The 14,954-nt window shown below is 47.7% G+C and overlaps 1 protein-coding gene across 7 annotated transcripts in view; it reads right to left on the bottom strand.

The window, feature by feature from the left end:
• Window positions 1–14,954, bottom strand: part of dgkza (diacylglycerol kinase, zeta a) — a 922,143-nt gene that overhangs the window by 81,776 nt on the left and 825,413 nt on the right. For all 7 annotated transcript variants that reach the window (XM_038807436.1, XM_038807432.1, XM_038807431.1 and 4 more), the window contains one exon: window positions 6,630–6,664. In XM_038807436.1, coding sequence (XP_038663364.1) covers window positions 6,630–6,664 — 35 coding nt within the window. The remainder of the gene's footprint in view (window positions 1–6,629; window positions 6,665–14,954) is intronic.

The following is a 14,954-nucleotide window of genomic DNA, read 5'->3' as shown; positions in this document are numbered from 1 at the left end:
GCCTGAACGAATGATCCAGTGACACAAGTTCAAATCCAACCAAGGCAGCTGGGGAGTTTAAAATTCAGTTGATTAAAGAAATCAGGAATTTAAAAAAAGCTTGTGTCTGTAATGGTAACCATGAAACTACCAGATTTTTACTAAAAAAAAAGATTTGGTCCATTAAGATCATTTAGGCCTTTGGGAAATGGGATTTGCCATCCATACTGGATTGGATTTTCGGATTTTGTTTATTGTTACGTCTACCGAGGTACAGTGAAAAGTATTTTTGTGCGAGGAGCTCAACAGATCATTAAGTACATGAAAAAAGGAAATAAAAGAAGACACATAATAGGGCAACACAAGGTACACAATGTAACTACATAAACACCGGCATCAGGTGAAAGATACAGGTGTGTACTGTTAAGGTCAGTCCATAAGAGGGTCGTTTAAGAGTCTGGTAACAGCAGGGAAGAAGCTGTTTTGAGTCTGTTTGTCTGTGTTCTCAGACTTCTGTATCTCCTGCCCGATGGAAGAAGTTGGAAGAGTGAGTAAGCCGGGTGGGAGGGGTCTTTGATTATGCTGCCAGCTTTCCCCTGGCAGAGAGAGGTGTAGATGGAGTCAATGGAAGGGAGGCAGGTTCGTGAGATGGACTGGGCTCTGTTCACGACTCTCTGAAGTTTCTTGCGGTCTTGGGCCAAGCAGCTGCCATACCAGGCTGTGATGCAGCCAGATAGGTTGCTTTCTATGGTGCATCTGTAAACGTTGCTAAGAGTTAATGTGGACATGCTGAATTTCCTTAATTTCCTGAAGAAGTATAGGTGTTATTGTGCTTTCTTGGTGGTAGCGTCGATGTGGGTGGACCAGGACAGATTTTTGGAGATGTGTACCCCGAGGAATTTGAAACTGTTAACCATCTCCACCTCGGCCCAGTTGATGATGACAGGGGGTGTACGGTACTTTGCTTCCTGAAGTCAATGACCAGCTCTTTAGTTTTGCTGGCATTGAGGGAGAGATTGTTGCAGCTGCACCACTTATCTCCCTCCTGTATTCTGACTCATCGTTATTCAAGGTCCAGCCCACTATGGTTGTATCATCAGCAAACTTATAGATGGAGTTGGAACCAAATTTTTCCACGCAGTCGTGTGTGTACAGGAGTATAGTAGGGGGCTAAGTACGCAGCTTGGCGGGGCCCCGGTATTGAGGACTATTGTGGAGGAGGTGTTGTTGTTCATTCTTACTGATTGTGGTCTGTGCATCAGAAAGTCGAGGATCCAGTTGCAGAGTGAGGAGCCAAGTCCTAGGTTTTGTAGCTTTGATAAGAGCTTGGCTGGGATTATGGTGTAGAAGGTGCAGATGACTTGCCTACATGAGACGGCAGACCCAGAGCAGTGCGGTTAACATTTGACAGCCTCTGAATTGGCCAGGCAAGCCACTCAGCTGTAAGTCAACAGTAATTAGATACGGGCACTATGCCGGCCCACAAATTAATAAAATAAATAAAATTGTTAGTGAGAGTGCAGGGTAGGGGACGCTCCAGTGTTAGTGACAGTGCAGGGCTGGGGACACTCCAGTGTTAGTGACAGTGCAGGGTAGGGGACGCTCCAGTGTTAGTGACAGTGCAGGGCGGGGGACACTCCAGTGTTAGTGACAGTGCAGGGTAGGGGACGCTCCAGTGTTAGTGACAGTGCAGGGTAGGCGACACTCCAGTGTTAGTGACAGTGCAGGGTAGGCGACACTCCAGTGTTAGTGACAGTGCAGGGCGGGGGACGCTCCAGTGTTAGTGACAGTGCAGGGCGGGGGACACTCCAGTGTTAGTGACAGTGCAGGGTAGGGGACACTCCAGTGTTAGTGACAGTGCAGGGTAGGGGACACTCCAGTGTTAGTGACAGTGCAGGGTAGGGGACGCTCCAGTGTTAGTGACAGTGCAGGGTAGGCGACACTCCAGTGTTAGTGACAGTGCAGGGTAGGCGACACTCCAGTGTTAGTGACAGTGCAGGGTAGGGGACGCTCCAGTGTTAGTGACAGTGCAGGGCGGGGGACACTCCAGTGTTAGTGACAGTGCAGGGTAGGGGACACTCCAGTGTTAGTGACAGTGCAGGGTAGGGGACGCTCCAGTGTTAGTGACAGTGCAGGTTGGGGGACACTCCAGTGTTAGTGACAGTGCAGGGTAGGGGACACTCCAGTGTTAGTGACAGTGCAGGGTAGGGGACACTCCAGTGTTAGTGACAGTGCAGGGTAGGGGACGCTCCAGTGTTAGTGACAGTGCAGGGTAGGGGACACTCCAGTGTTAGTGACAGTGCAGGGTAGGGGACACTCCAGTGTTAGTGACAGTGCAGGGTAGGGGACGCTCCAGTGTTAGTGACAGTGCAGGTTGGGGGACACTCCAGTGTTAGTGACAGTGCAGGTTGGGGGACACTCCAGTGTTAGTGACAGTGCAGGGCGGGAGACACTCCAGTGTTAGTGACAGTGCAGGGTAGGGGACGCTCCAGTGTTAGTGAAAGTGCAGGGTAGGCGACACTCCAGTGTTAGTGACAGTGCAGGGCGGGGGACACTCCATTGTTAGTGACAGTGCAGGGCAGGAGACACTCCAGTGTTAGTGACAGTGCAGGGTAGGGGACACTCCAGTGTTAGGGAGAGTGCAGGGTAGGGGACGCTCCAGTGTTAGTGACAGTGCAGGGCGGGGGACGCTCCAGTGTTAGTGACAGTGCAGGGCGGGGGACACTCCAGTGTTAGTGACAGTGCAGGGTAGGGGACACTCCAGTGTTAGTGACAGTGCAGGGTAGGGGACGCTCCAGTGTTAGTGACAGTGCAGGGTAGGCGACACTCCAGTGTTAGTGACAGTGCAGGGTAGGCGACACTCCAGTGTTAGTAACAGTGCAGGGCGGGGGACGCTCCAGTGTTAGTGACAGTGCAGGGCGGGGGACACTCCAGTGTTAGTGACAGTGCAGGGTAGGGGACACTCCAGTGTTAGTGACAGTGCAGGGTAGGGGACACTCCAGTGTTAGTGACAGTGCAGTGTAGGGGACACTCCAGTGTTAGTGACAGTGCAGGGCGGGGGACACTCCAGTGTTAGTGACAGTGCAGGGCGGGAGACACTCCAGTGTTAGTGACAGTGCAGGGCGGGGGACACTCCAGTGTTAGTGACAGTGCAGGGCGGGAGACACTCCAGTGTTAGTGACAGTGCAGGGTAGGCGACACTCCAGTGTTAGTGACAGTGCAGGGTAGGGGACGCTCCAGTGTTAGTGACAGTGCAGGGTAGGCGACACTCCAGTGTTAGTGACAGTGCAGGGTAGGCGACACTCCAGTGTTAGTGACAGTGCAGGGTAGGGGACGCTCCAGTGTTAGTGACAGTGCAGGGTAGGCGACACTCCAGTGTTAGTGACAGTGCAGGGTAGGGGACGCTCCAGTGTTAGTGACAGTGCAGGGCGGGGGACACTCCAGTGTTAGTGACAGTGCAGGGTAGGCGACACTCCAGTGTTAGTGACAGTGCAGGGTAGGGGACGCTCCAGTGTTAGTGACAGTGCAGGGCGGGGGACACTCCAGTGTTAGTGACAGTGCGGGGTGGGAGACACTCCAGTGTTAGTGACAGTGCAGGGTAGGCGACACTCCAGTGTTAGTGACAGTGCAGGGTAGGGGACAGTCCAGTGTTAGTGAGAGTGCAGGTTAGGGGACACTCCAGTGTTAGTGACAGTGCAGGGTAGGGGACGCTCCAGTGTTAGTGACAGTGCAGGGCGGGGGACGCTCCAGTGTTAGTGACAGTGCAGGGTAGGGGACACTCCAGTGTTAGTGACAATGCAGGGTAGGGGACACTCCAGTGTTAGTGACAGTGCAGGGCGGGGGACACTCCAGTGTTAGTGACAGTGCAGGGCTGGGGACACTCCAGTGTTAGTGACAGTGCAGGTTGGGGGACACTCCAGTGTTAGTGACAGTGCAGGGTAGGGGACGCTCCAGTGTTAGTGAGAGTGCAGGGTAGGCGACACTCCAGTGTTAGTGACAGTGCAGGGTAGGGGACACTCCAGTGTTAGTGACAGTGCAGGGTAGGGGACGCTCCAGTGTTAGTGACAGTGCAGGCCGGGGGACACTCCAGTGTTAGTGACAGTGCAGGTTGGGGGACACTCCAGTGTTAGTGACAGTGCAGGGCTGGAGACACTCCAGTGTTAGTGACAGTGCAGGGTAGGGGACACTCCAGTGTTAGTGACAGTGCAGGTAGGGGACGCTCCAGTGTTAGTGAGAGTGCAGGGCTGGAGACACTCCAGTGTTAGTGACAGTGCAGGGCGGGGGACACTCCAGTGTTAGTGACAGTGCAGGGCGGGGGACACTCCAGTGTTAGTGAGAGTGCAGGGTAGGGGATGCTCCAGTGTTAGTGACAGTGCAGGGCGGGGGACGCTCCAGTGTTAGTGACAGTGCAGGGCGGGGGACACTCCAGTGTTAGTGAGAGTGCAGGGTAGGGGATGCTCCAGTGTTAGTGACAGTGCAGGGCGGGGGACGCTCCAGTGTTAGTGAGAGTGCAGGGTAGGCGACACTCCAGTGTTAGTGACAGTGCAGGGTAGGGGACACTCCAGTGTTAGTGACAGTGCAGGGCGGGGGACACTCCAGTGTTAGTGACAGTGCAGGGCGGGAGACACTCCAGTGTTAGTGACAGTGCAGGACGGGGGACACTCCAGTGTTAGTGACAGTGCAGGGCGGGAGACACTCCAGTGTTAGTGACAGTGCAGGGTAGGCGACACTCCAGTGTTAGTGACAGTGCAGGGTAGGGGACGCTCCAGTGTTAGTGACAGTGCAGGGCGGGGGACACTCCAGTGTTAGTGACAGTGCGGGGTGGGAGACACTCCAGTGTTAGTGACAGTGCAGGGTAGGCGACACTCCAGTGTTAGTGACAGTGCAGGGTAGGGGACAGTCCAGTGTTAGTGAGAGTGCAGGGTAGGGGACACTCCAGTGTTAGTGAGAGTGCAGGATGGGAGAAATTCCAGTGTTAGTGAGAGTGCAGGGCGGGGGACGCTCCAGTGTTAGTGACAGTGCAGGGTAGGGGACACTCCAGTGTTAGTGACAATGCAGGGTAGGGGACACTCCAGTGTTAGTGACAGTGCAGGGCGGGGGACACTCCAGTGTTAGTGACAGTGCAGGGCTGGGGACACTCCAGTGTTAGTTACAGTGCAGGTTGGGGGACACTCCAGTGTTAGTGACAGTGCAGGGTAGGCGACACTCCAGTGTTAGTGACAGTGCAGGGTAGGGGACACTCCAGTGTTAGTGACAGTGCAGGGTAGGGGACGCTCCAGTGTTAGTGACAGTGCAGGGCAGGGGACACTCCAGTGTTAGTGACAGTGCAGGGCTGGGGACACTCCAGTGTTAGTGACAGTGCAGGTTGGGGGACACTCCAGTGTTAGTGAGAGTGCAGGGCTGGAGACACTCCAGTGTTAGTGACAGTGCAGGTAGGGGACGCTCCAGTGTTTGGTGACAGTGCAGGGTAGGCGACACTCCAGTGTTAGTGACAGTGCAGGTAGGGGACGCTCCAGTGTTTGGTGACAGTGCAGGGTAAGGGACACTCCAGTGTTAGTGACAGTGCAGGGCGGGGGACACTCCAGTGTTAGTGACAGTGCAGGGTAGGGGACACTCCAGTGTTAGTGAGAGTGCAGGGCGGGGGACACTCCAGTGTTAGTGAGAGTGCAGGGTAGGGAACACTCCAGTGTTAGTGACAGTGCAGGGTAGGGAACACTCCAGTGTTAGTGACAGTGCAGGGTAGGGGACACTCCAGTGTTAGTGACAGTGCAGGGTAGGGGACACTCCAGTGTTAGTGACAGTGCAGGGTAGGGGACGCTCCAGTGTTAGTGAGAGTGCAGGGTAGGGAACACTCCAGTGTTAGTGACAGTGCAGGGTAGGGGACACTCCAGTGTTAGTGACAGTGCAGGGTAGGGGACGCTCCAGTGTTAGTGACAGTGCAGGTTGGGGGACACTCCAGTGTTAGTGAGAGTGCAGGGTAGGGGACGCTCCAGTGTTAGTGACAGTGCAGGGCTGGGGACACTCCAGTGTTAGTGAGAGTGCAGGGCGGGGGACACTCCAGTGTTAGTGACAGTGCAGGTTGGGGGACACTCCAGTGTTAGTGACAGTGCAGGATGGGAGAAATTCCAGTGTTAGCGAGAGTGCAAGTTGTAGGGACACTCCAGTGACACTGGAATGTTAAACTTTAAATCACAGTCATAGCACAATATATTACGCTTCAATGCACTGAGTTAGAAGGGTAATGGTACACCAAAGTCACTTTGCAGTGGTTGTGCTTCTTCGTTATTTTGGACACAAAAGGAGAATTGATATTTCTATTGTCGAAGATATACAGCCAAGTAAATTATGTTCTAAAGTTTGTAATATTCCAGTTTCATAGATACACCAAAGGAAGCAAATCACCAGGGCTCATGATATAGTAACGTGAGGAATAGTCTGGTGTTTATGCCACCATAACGTAAGGAATACAAAAGTATTGAGGGCACATTGGGAAAGGATCATGTGAGCAACATTGTATTGGAAAAGGCACTCCAGTGAATGCAAAAATGCAGCACTGGCCATGATTTGGAACGATGTAGCAAAGCATTGCAATTTCAGTTAAAACTTCTGCAAAAGAATCCCAGGGAGCAATAAAATGTTGTTGTCCTTACCTGCAGTTGTACTGGACACTGTAGGTTTCTCAGGTCTGGAAGAAAGAAAGAGATCGGCATGAGACTAAAAATGACCAAGAAAGCAATTCCCTAAAAACCAAATAAGACTTCCATCTCTATCATGTCTGCACACCACATATGAGGCAATTTCTTTCAGCGATAGAAGATCTTAAATCTATATGTATTTTCCTTCGATGTGCTTGAATTGACAAGGATTTGCAGACTTTATCTGTGTGTAAAATTTGGAGCACAGGTAGAGGCTGCTATGAAATATCAATGCGGCTAGCAAAAAAAATACATGCAGTCAAGGTCCTTTGGAACTAATGCAGTCCTTTAAACATGAGCCTGATTGCTAGATGGCAGGGTCTTTCCCTGTCAGGCTGGCTGAGAGAGGTTTTGTTCAGGGAGCACTTCATACCCTTGGAGGTGAAAATGTTACCTTCAATTACTTGAACATTATAGCGTTTTGTTTTGTAACTTGTCTCAGATTAAAACCAGTGTGGACATTTCCAAATTTAAACCTGTTCTTTGGGGTCCAGCTAATGAAGGGCTGAGTGCACATTACTCTTGACAGAAAAATAGGCTATTCAGTCCCTCGTGCCAGCTCCCCTATTCCAATAAATCATGGTGGGTTTGCATCTCAGCTCAGGTTTACCACCCGTGCTGCACACCACCTGATGCCCTTACCCCAACAAAAATGTAACAACCTCACTCTTGAAAGCTTCAACTGAACCAGCTGCCTATAACTTTCTGGGGAGTGTTGTAAATTTCCACAACCTTTTGAGCGAAAGGCTCAACTTAATTTTTAAGATTATGGCCCTTGGTTCTTGATTCCCCCCACCAGAGAAAACTGTTTCTCTTCATCTACCAAATTTGCACAGTGGTAAAACTGCTGCCCCACAGCACCAGGAACCCAGGTTCGATTCCGGCCTTAGGTTACTGTCTGTGTGCAGTTTCCTCTGGGGGCTCCAAAAATGTGCATGTTAGGTGGATAGGTGGAGTTACAGGATAGAGTGGGAGATTGGACCTAGGTGAGGTGCTCTTTTGGAGGGCCGTGCACACTGCTGGGCCAAATAACTTCCTTCAGCACTGTAGGGATTCTGTGATTCCCTGATGAATCCTTTCAGCAGTTTAAACACCTGAATCAGATCATCCCTTAGTCTACTGCAACTTGCCCTCCGAGCTCTGGGGTAATTCTTTAAAAAACAAGTTAGAGTACCCAATTATTTTTTTTTCAATTAAGGGGCAATTTAGCGTGAACAATCCTCCTACCCTGCCCATCTTTGGGTTGTGGGGGTGAGACCCACGCAGACATGGTGAGAATGTGCAAATTCCACACGGACAGTGACCTGGGGCCGGGATCGAACAAGAGTCCTCTGCTAACCACTGTGCCACGGTGCCACCGCCCTGGAGTAATACTGATGTATCTGCACTCCACCAAGATCAATATAGCTTCCACAAACTGAAACCAATCCTCCAGACTGGATCAGACTAATTCTGTCTGTGCAACTGAAGCAAAACTTCGTAAAACATTCGGCAGCACGGTAGCACAAGTGGATAGCACTGTGGCTTCACAGCGCCAGGGTCCCAGGTTCGATTCCCCGCTGGGTCACTGTCTGTGCGTAGTCTGCACATCCTCCCCGTGTCTGTGTGGGTTTCCTCCAGGTGCTCCGGTTTCCTCCCACAGTCCAAAGACGTGCAGGTTAGGTGGATTGGCCATGATAAATTGCCCTTAGTGACCAAAGGGTTAGGAGGGGTTATTGGGTTACAGTGATAGGGTGGAAGTGAGGGCTTAAGTGGGTCGGTGCAGACTCGATGGGCCGAATGGCACTGTATGTTCTATGTTCTAATCTACATAGAAATAAATTTACATCACAAATTGTACATATCCTACACTGAAGGTCTGATGCAAAGGCAAGTTGATATACTTTTCTCTCATTTATCTTTCTATGTCCAAGCCATTATATCTCTTCCAAGTGATGGATTTGCACATTCAGTATAAGGTACAGAAATAATTCCCCTCCTCAAAAAAAGTGCTGTAAATGTAGAAAACCTCACATACGGTAGACTGGATGCGACAAGACAGCGGTACAAGACAAAATTAAAATCAATGACAGGTTCGGCAGGGGGATGGATCTTTGTGATGAATACCTGAATAGCATCCCTGTAGGTATCAAACCATGATTGACATTTGAATGTTTGAAGTGACTGTCACTTAGGTAGTCATTATTCTGTCAGATAACAGAAGGATAAAAACCCACAGTGGGGCAAATTCTCTAAATGACTGGCTGAATGAGGAAAGGGTGAGAAAGAGGAATTTGGAAGGGGAATATCCACAATTCTTGATGATGCCGGTGGGACAGTTCACATCAATGACTTGCAGATTGCCATGGGAAAATTGTTTCAACTTCTAACCTTCTTGCACCCCGGCTGGAATGACCTTATCCTACTGTAAATCCTGGTTGAAAAGCAATGGCTTGACTCGCCCTTCCACAGTTCAAAAGGTTCTCATGGTTCCCTGCAGACTTCTATCAAATTTCAGTAACTCTGACAAGGCGGACTGTGAAAATAACTCATTTCACTTCAGTCAGTGGATTTAGCAACCCTATCCAAGCAGGTATTAGAAGCACACCAAGTATACAATGCCATATATGGAAACACTGAGCAAAGTCAATACCTTGGGCAAGAGACTGACAGCTGAAATGCTTTTGCCTTGGTGTGCCTGACCTCACCAAATGAACCCATACACATTGCAATAACTATCGGCCAGAAAAGCTGCCAATAGAGAGCGGCAATAACTACCTGCACGGATTATCGAGGTAAAGTTGCCACCAATCAGACAGAGGTGGAAGAGCGGAGTTGAAATGTATTAGATCCTTTTCGCGAAAAGGATGATTTGACAGTGATCCACACCTCAATATCCACATTAATGCAAGGCTGTTTTTGCAGGTCTTTTGGATACCGATGCTGTGTCCTTTGGAATTAGAGCAGAATTTATTCCTATTCCAGTGTTGACCCTGTGCAGATTCAGTGCTTGTTATTGCAAATACTACACACACAAGGTCAGATGGGATAAGCTACAGTGTGATTGCTGGTGATGGAAATGTTCAGTGCAAGTCATTTATTATTATAGAATTCACCATCATACTTCTTGGCAAATAACAATATCAATTCATAGTGAGGATGGTGGCATAGTTTTAGTGACACTGGACTAGTAATCCAAAGGCCCAGCCTCGTGCACTGGGGACATGGGTTCAAATTCCACCCTTGGCAACTGTTGGAATTTAAATTCAATAAATAAAGTCAGGAATACAAAGCTAGTCTCACTAATGATGACCAAAAATGATCAATGATCGTTTTAAAAGGTCGTTGGATTCACTAATGTCCTTTAAGGAAGGAAATCTGCCTTTCTTATATGGTCTGGCCTTCATGTGACTCCAGAACCACAGCAATGTGGTCAGCTATTAACTGCCCTCTGGAATGGCCTAATAAGCCACTCAGTTCAAGAGCAATTAGGGATGTACAACAAATGCTGCCCTTGCCAGTGACACCCACAACCCACGATAAACAATACATTAAAAAAAAATATCACTCCACGGTCACCATTGTCTGTATAAAATCTGTTGGGTGACCTGCAGTGAAAGGAAAACTCCTCACAGCTGGTTTTTGGCAGCTTTGTAGATAGATCCATCAAACCACAGTCCAGAACAGTGGCATAAATATAGACAGTGACTAACACCAAAAAAATGAAAAGTTACAGAGAATGGTGGGGATGTGGACCTTGTTGTCACTTTGGAGTGCTGAAGCAAATAACATTGATTCATTCAATAGGAGCTTGATGCTTCCACAAGTGCGAACCAGTTATGACGAATTGTCTGGTTCTGCTCTATCAATGTCACGTTATAAATCTCTGTAAGACTCTAAAGATCAACATTTCATGACAATATTATCGAGGCTGATTCAGGCTTATGGATGTTTCTTCAGGTGGTAGGCTCAAAAGTCGACTGGGTATCTCGTTCTCCTTGAATTACAGAAGAGTGAATGAGGAGGCTGTTAAAAGTCAGATACTTGATGATTGGAAAACCTAACTCACTAGAGTTTCTGTCAAAAACCAAGGGTGAACTCACTGCATTTGGCAAGTAACGGTAGCTCCCGAACAGGAGGCCCGAGATGGTGTTTCACTGCAGCTGCAGATTGTTCCAGTTCAAAGCTATCACACTGGGAAATGTACAATACTCCACTGCTTGCTAATCAGATTTAGAATTGTTGTGAGTTATAACTGCGGAGAGGGAAGCTGGAAGGATATAGTGCAGTGTATCAGTGTTACTGCTATTCCATTCAATAAGCACAACTGTATAATGTTTGTCTGGAAGAAAATGAAGTGCCCATTACCTTGTTTATAAACGATATTCCCCATAATGGTACAACTGTTGGAATTGTACCCAGCAGCATAACGGTGGACAAAATGATTACACATCCGTTTTAAAACTCTGCTCAGTAAATTGCTTTTGAATTCACTTTGGGAGAGTGACTGTTGGAGAGATTTGTACATGTAATCTAACAATTAGATCAAAGTAAGTTCACCTCTCAATTGATCACAGGAGAGAGCGTGGTTAGGAAGCGACAGGCTCATGTGATGCATTGGCATTAGGCCTGTTTATCTGGATCCGAGACACTGGATGAGTTTCAGCGACTGACAATCCGGTATCTTTGCCGTGAAACAACTTTTCCTTTATTCTTTCATGGAATGTGGGCATCACTGGGAAGGCCAGCAGTTGTTGTCCATCCCTAATTGCCCCTGAACCGAGGGCAGTGAAGAATCAACCACATTACTGTGGGATGGAGTCACGTGTAGGCCAGACCAGGTTAGGACAGCATATTTCATTCCTTAAAGGAAAGTAATAATTTTTTTTAAATGATTTCACGAGGTGTTGGCGTCCCTGGCTGGACTGGGTTTTGTCATGGTCACCATTCCTGTGACTAGCTTTGTATTCCAGATTTATTCATGGAGCTCAAATTCCTGCAGTTGCCATGGTGGGAATTGGAGCCATTTCGCCAGAGCATTAGGCTGGGCTTCTGGTTGACATTACCAGTGATATTACCACAATGCCAGCATCTCCAACAGCACAGCTTGATCAGCTTCTACTTCAACCTTCCATCTTCTGGGTGAATATCACAGACAGAATTTGCATTTTACATTCTACCAGTCCCAAAATATTTTGTAGCTTGGAAATATTCCAAGCATTATGGTAATGTAGCAGCCAATTTGTCCACAATGAGGTCCCACAAACAGCAATAAGATAATGACCAGTTAATCCCTTTGAGTGATGTTTGTTGAAGGATAAATACTGGCTTGGGCACCAGGGAGAACTCCACTGTTCTTCTTCGAATAGTGCAGAGCCTCGGTTTAATGTCTCATTGAACGACCAGCACCACTAACAGCACAGTGCTCTTTCAGCCCTGCGGTTAAATACTAGATCTTATCCTTAATTCCTTGGAGTAGGGATTGAATCTGCAAAGTAAGAGAATTAGCAAAATTGACACAGTGCAGTGTCAAGGTTCCAATCCCTCATCCTCCTACAGCAGGTATAATTTGATCAGATTCGAATAGAAGAACCAACACAGAGCTGGTATGCGATACTGATAAGATTGTTGCATGTGTGAGTTATGTAAATGAGGGGTTACGTTGGAAATCGGAAGCATGCTGCTCACAATGTTTTGCCCATTCAGTTTAACATTAGTAATTTCCCAAGATGCACTCCTGGCAGTCAAGGTCCTTCATCAGCCTTGTATGGCACAATGTCAGCCCTTATAATATTTCTCACGTACATTCTGACGTGCAAAACCTGACTAATAAGTGCTTCAATTTGTAAAGCACTGTGTGTTTGAAAATGGATTGCGGACGTGAGGTCAGAGAGTTTGCATCACAGTGTCTGTATCATTTCTGTCGAGAATGGTGCACTTCTCATTTGTCTGTCACATTCTCCTTGCTGGTGAAGCTTTATTCCGGACAAGAACATTCAGAAAAATGGCCCTACACCTTTCTGTGAAGATGGAAGATCAGATTTATTATTAAAGGCATTGGTCACTTCTGTAATTCAGCTAATCAGCATTCTTTCCAGGATCTCATGTCATAGTTTGAACTATTAGCAGATTCAGCGAGTCACACAGTGAGAGGTTGGCACTGCTCTTGGATCAGTCAGTCAGACACACACAAATAGGTTGGCAGCTAATGATTCAATCAGTCACACAGTAATACATTGGCACCACTATAAGGTCAGTAAGTCGAACAGTAATGAGTTTGCACTGTCAGCCGGTATCTAAAACCAAATCCAATCTTTTCCACTGTCATTCCATAAATGATCTTTCTATTTATCGCGGTTCAAAACCATGATGTGCAATGCTGAGATCGGAGTACCTCCTCTAATAATACTGGAACTATTGAGATTCCACACAGTTAGATTCAGTTGGCTTTACTCTTAAATGAAGAGACACTCAACGAACACACCATACACACAGATCAATGCACGTCGCAAAGATCGAGGTATATATCACATGTGCAGCATCGAATGAGACTAAAGACTTATTTTATTACCGAGCTGCTCCACCGTCATCAATTGTGCATTATTTTTTTGATCAGTAAACATCTTGTTGGGTTAGTCACTGGATCAACATGGCTTGTCACTCCATTTGTACGTTACTGAGACAGCAGATTCAATAAGACGCTTGAAAAGATTGTCAGGAGTTTCAACAACACAATCTGGTGAAGTCAGGAAATATTTATTCACCTTTGTTCTCATCAATGCATTGGATTGAGTTGTGATCTGCCAAACCTATTTGAAGTCCCTGGGTTACTTACAAACTCCATGTGGTCACAGAATTGGGGCAACGGCATTGACCATAATCCATGTTCCCCTGGAGCACAGAATTCAACCAGGAATGAGGAACCATGGGATTAACCCCACAGACAGTTTCAATCATAAACTGGGAGACTGGTGGAATCATCAAGGAAGCAAAGAGCAATGCGAGCGTCACAAAACACTTCACTGTTTAAATAGTAATAAAAATTCTCCTCGTGATTACTCAACCCTGCAAGAAGGTTAACTGAGACAATTAAATCAGCTGCCAACATTTGCCTAATTAATGCTTTACAACTCCCATGAGGCCCGGCATTCCCAGGGTATTATTTAATCCCTCAGGCTCCCCTTGTTAGAGAAGGTATAACATTTTAACAGACTCAACATTCCTGGGGGGCTGCCACTGATTAATAACAATATAAAAATATACAACGGCTGCGTCCGGGGTGTGTGCAATGAGCCAGAGCCACACGGTAAGCTCCAGCAACTTCCGACGTTTGGTTCAAACTCCCAATGCTAGGCCTGCACAGCTGCGGTAATCCCCCAAAAGCTTCCACTTTGTTAAATTTAACTTAGTTAACTCCAGATCTGCCCTGGAGTAAAGCATTCACTGTTTGAATTGACAGCACAATAACACAAGTTTATCAAGGGTGACTTTTATTTCAATTGCTGACTTCTTGTGAGGCCACGAGAAGTCAAATGATCTGGTTTTCGTTAGTAAGTGAGTTGTGTGCCTCAATAGTCATGCACACTTGCTCAGTTAAAAGTATAGTCCATCAGAAATTTGAATCTCCATTTGTTCCAGTGCTAGCTGGAAGTGTCTGCATTCAGACACCGGGTAAGGATGGGATGGCACTCGAAAGTGAAGTCCTCCGAGGTTGAATTGCTTGCAAGCACTTAGTGCTAGTTCAACCATGGCAGCTGGGCGGGGTAGTCAAGGGTGGATCTGCATCTCAGCCAACTTAGTCAGGAAGGGATAAAATTGCCCAGTAGAAATTGAACGGGAGAAACAGCAAATGATATTGTGTGAGTGTATTAGAGAGAGAGAGACAGACAGAGAGAGAGAGAATGCCAAGGTGGTGAGATAGCACGTACAGATATAGCTGTGAGCCAGTTACCCTTGATGGTTAGTACTTCAGCCTTGGGTTTGGTAACGCGTTGGAAGAATGATTGGAAATGACAACATCCTCAATTTTCATGCAATGAAAGCATGTAGTAAAGTTTAATTTTGTTGGTGGTGCAGGATGGGCAGTGGTGAATTAGCCCTCTGCCCAATTTGCCTGCCCATTCACTACAACCCCTGAAACGGAATTAATGCTCAATGGTGGGATGAGGCAGCACAGTGGTGCAATATTCACACTGCTGCCTGACACCGCCAAGGACCAGGGCTCGATCCCGGCCCCGGGTCACTATCTGTGTGGAGTGTGCATGTTCTCCCAGTGTCTGCATGGGTCTCACCCCCACAACT

This window comes from Scyliorhinus canicula, chromosome 9, assembly GCF_902713615.1.
Source record: "Scyliorhinus canicula chromosome 9, sScyCan1.1, whole genome shotgun sequence".
NCBI classification, from domain to species: domain Eukaryota; kingdom Metazoa; phylum Chordata; class Chondrichthyes; order Carcharhiniformes; family Scyliorhinidae; genus Scyliorhinus; species Scyliorhinus canicula.
This window is presented reverse-complemented; position numbering and strand designations above follow the sequence as displayed.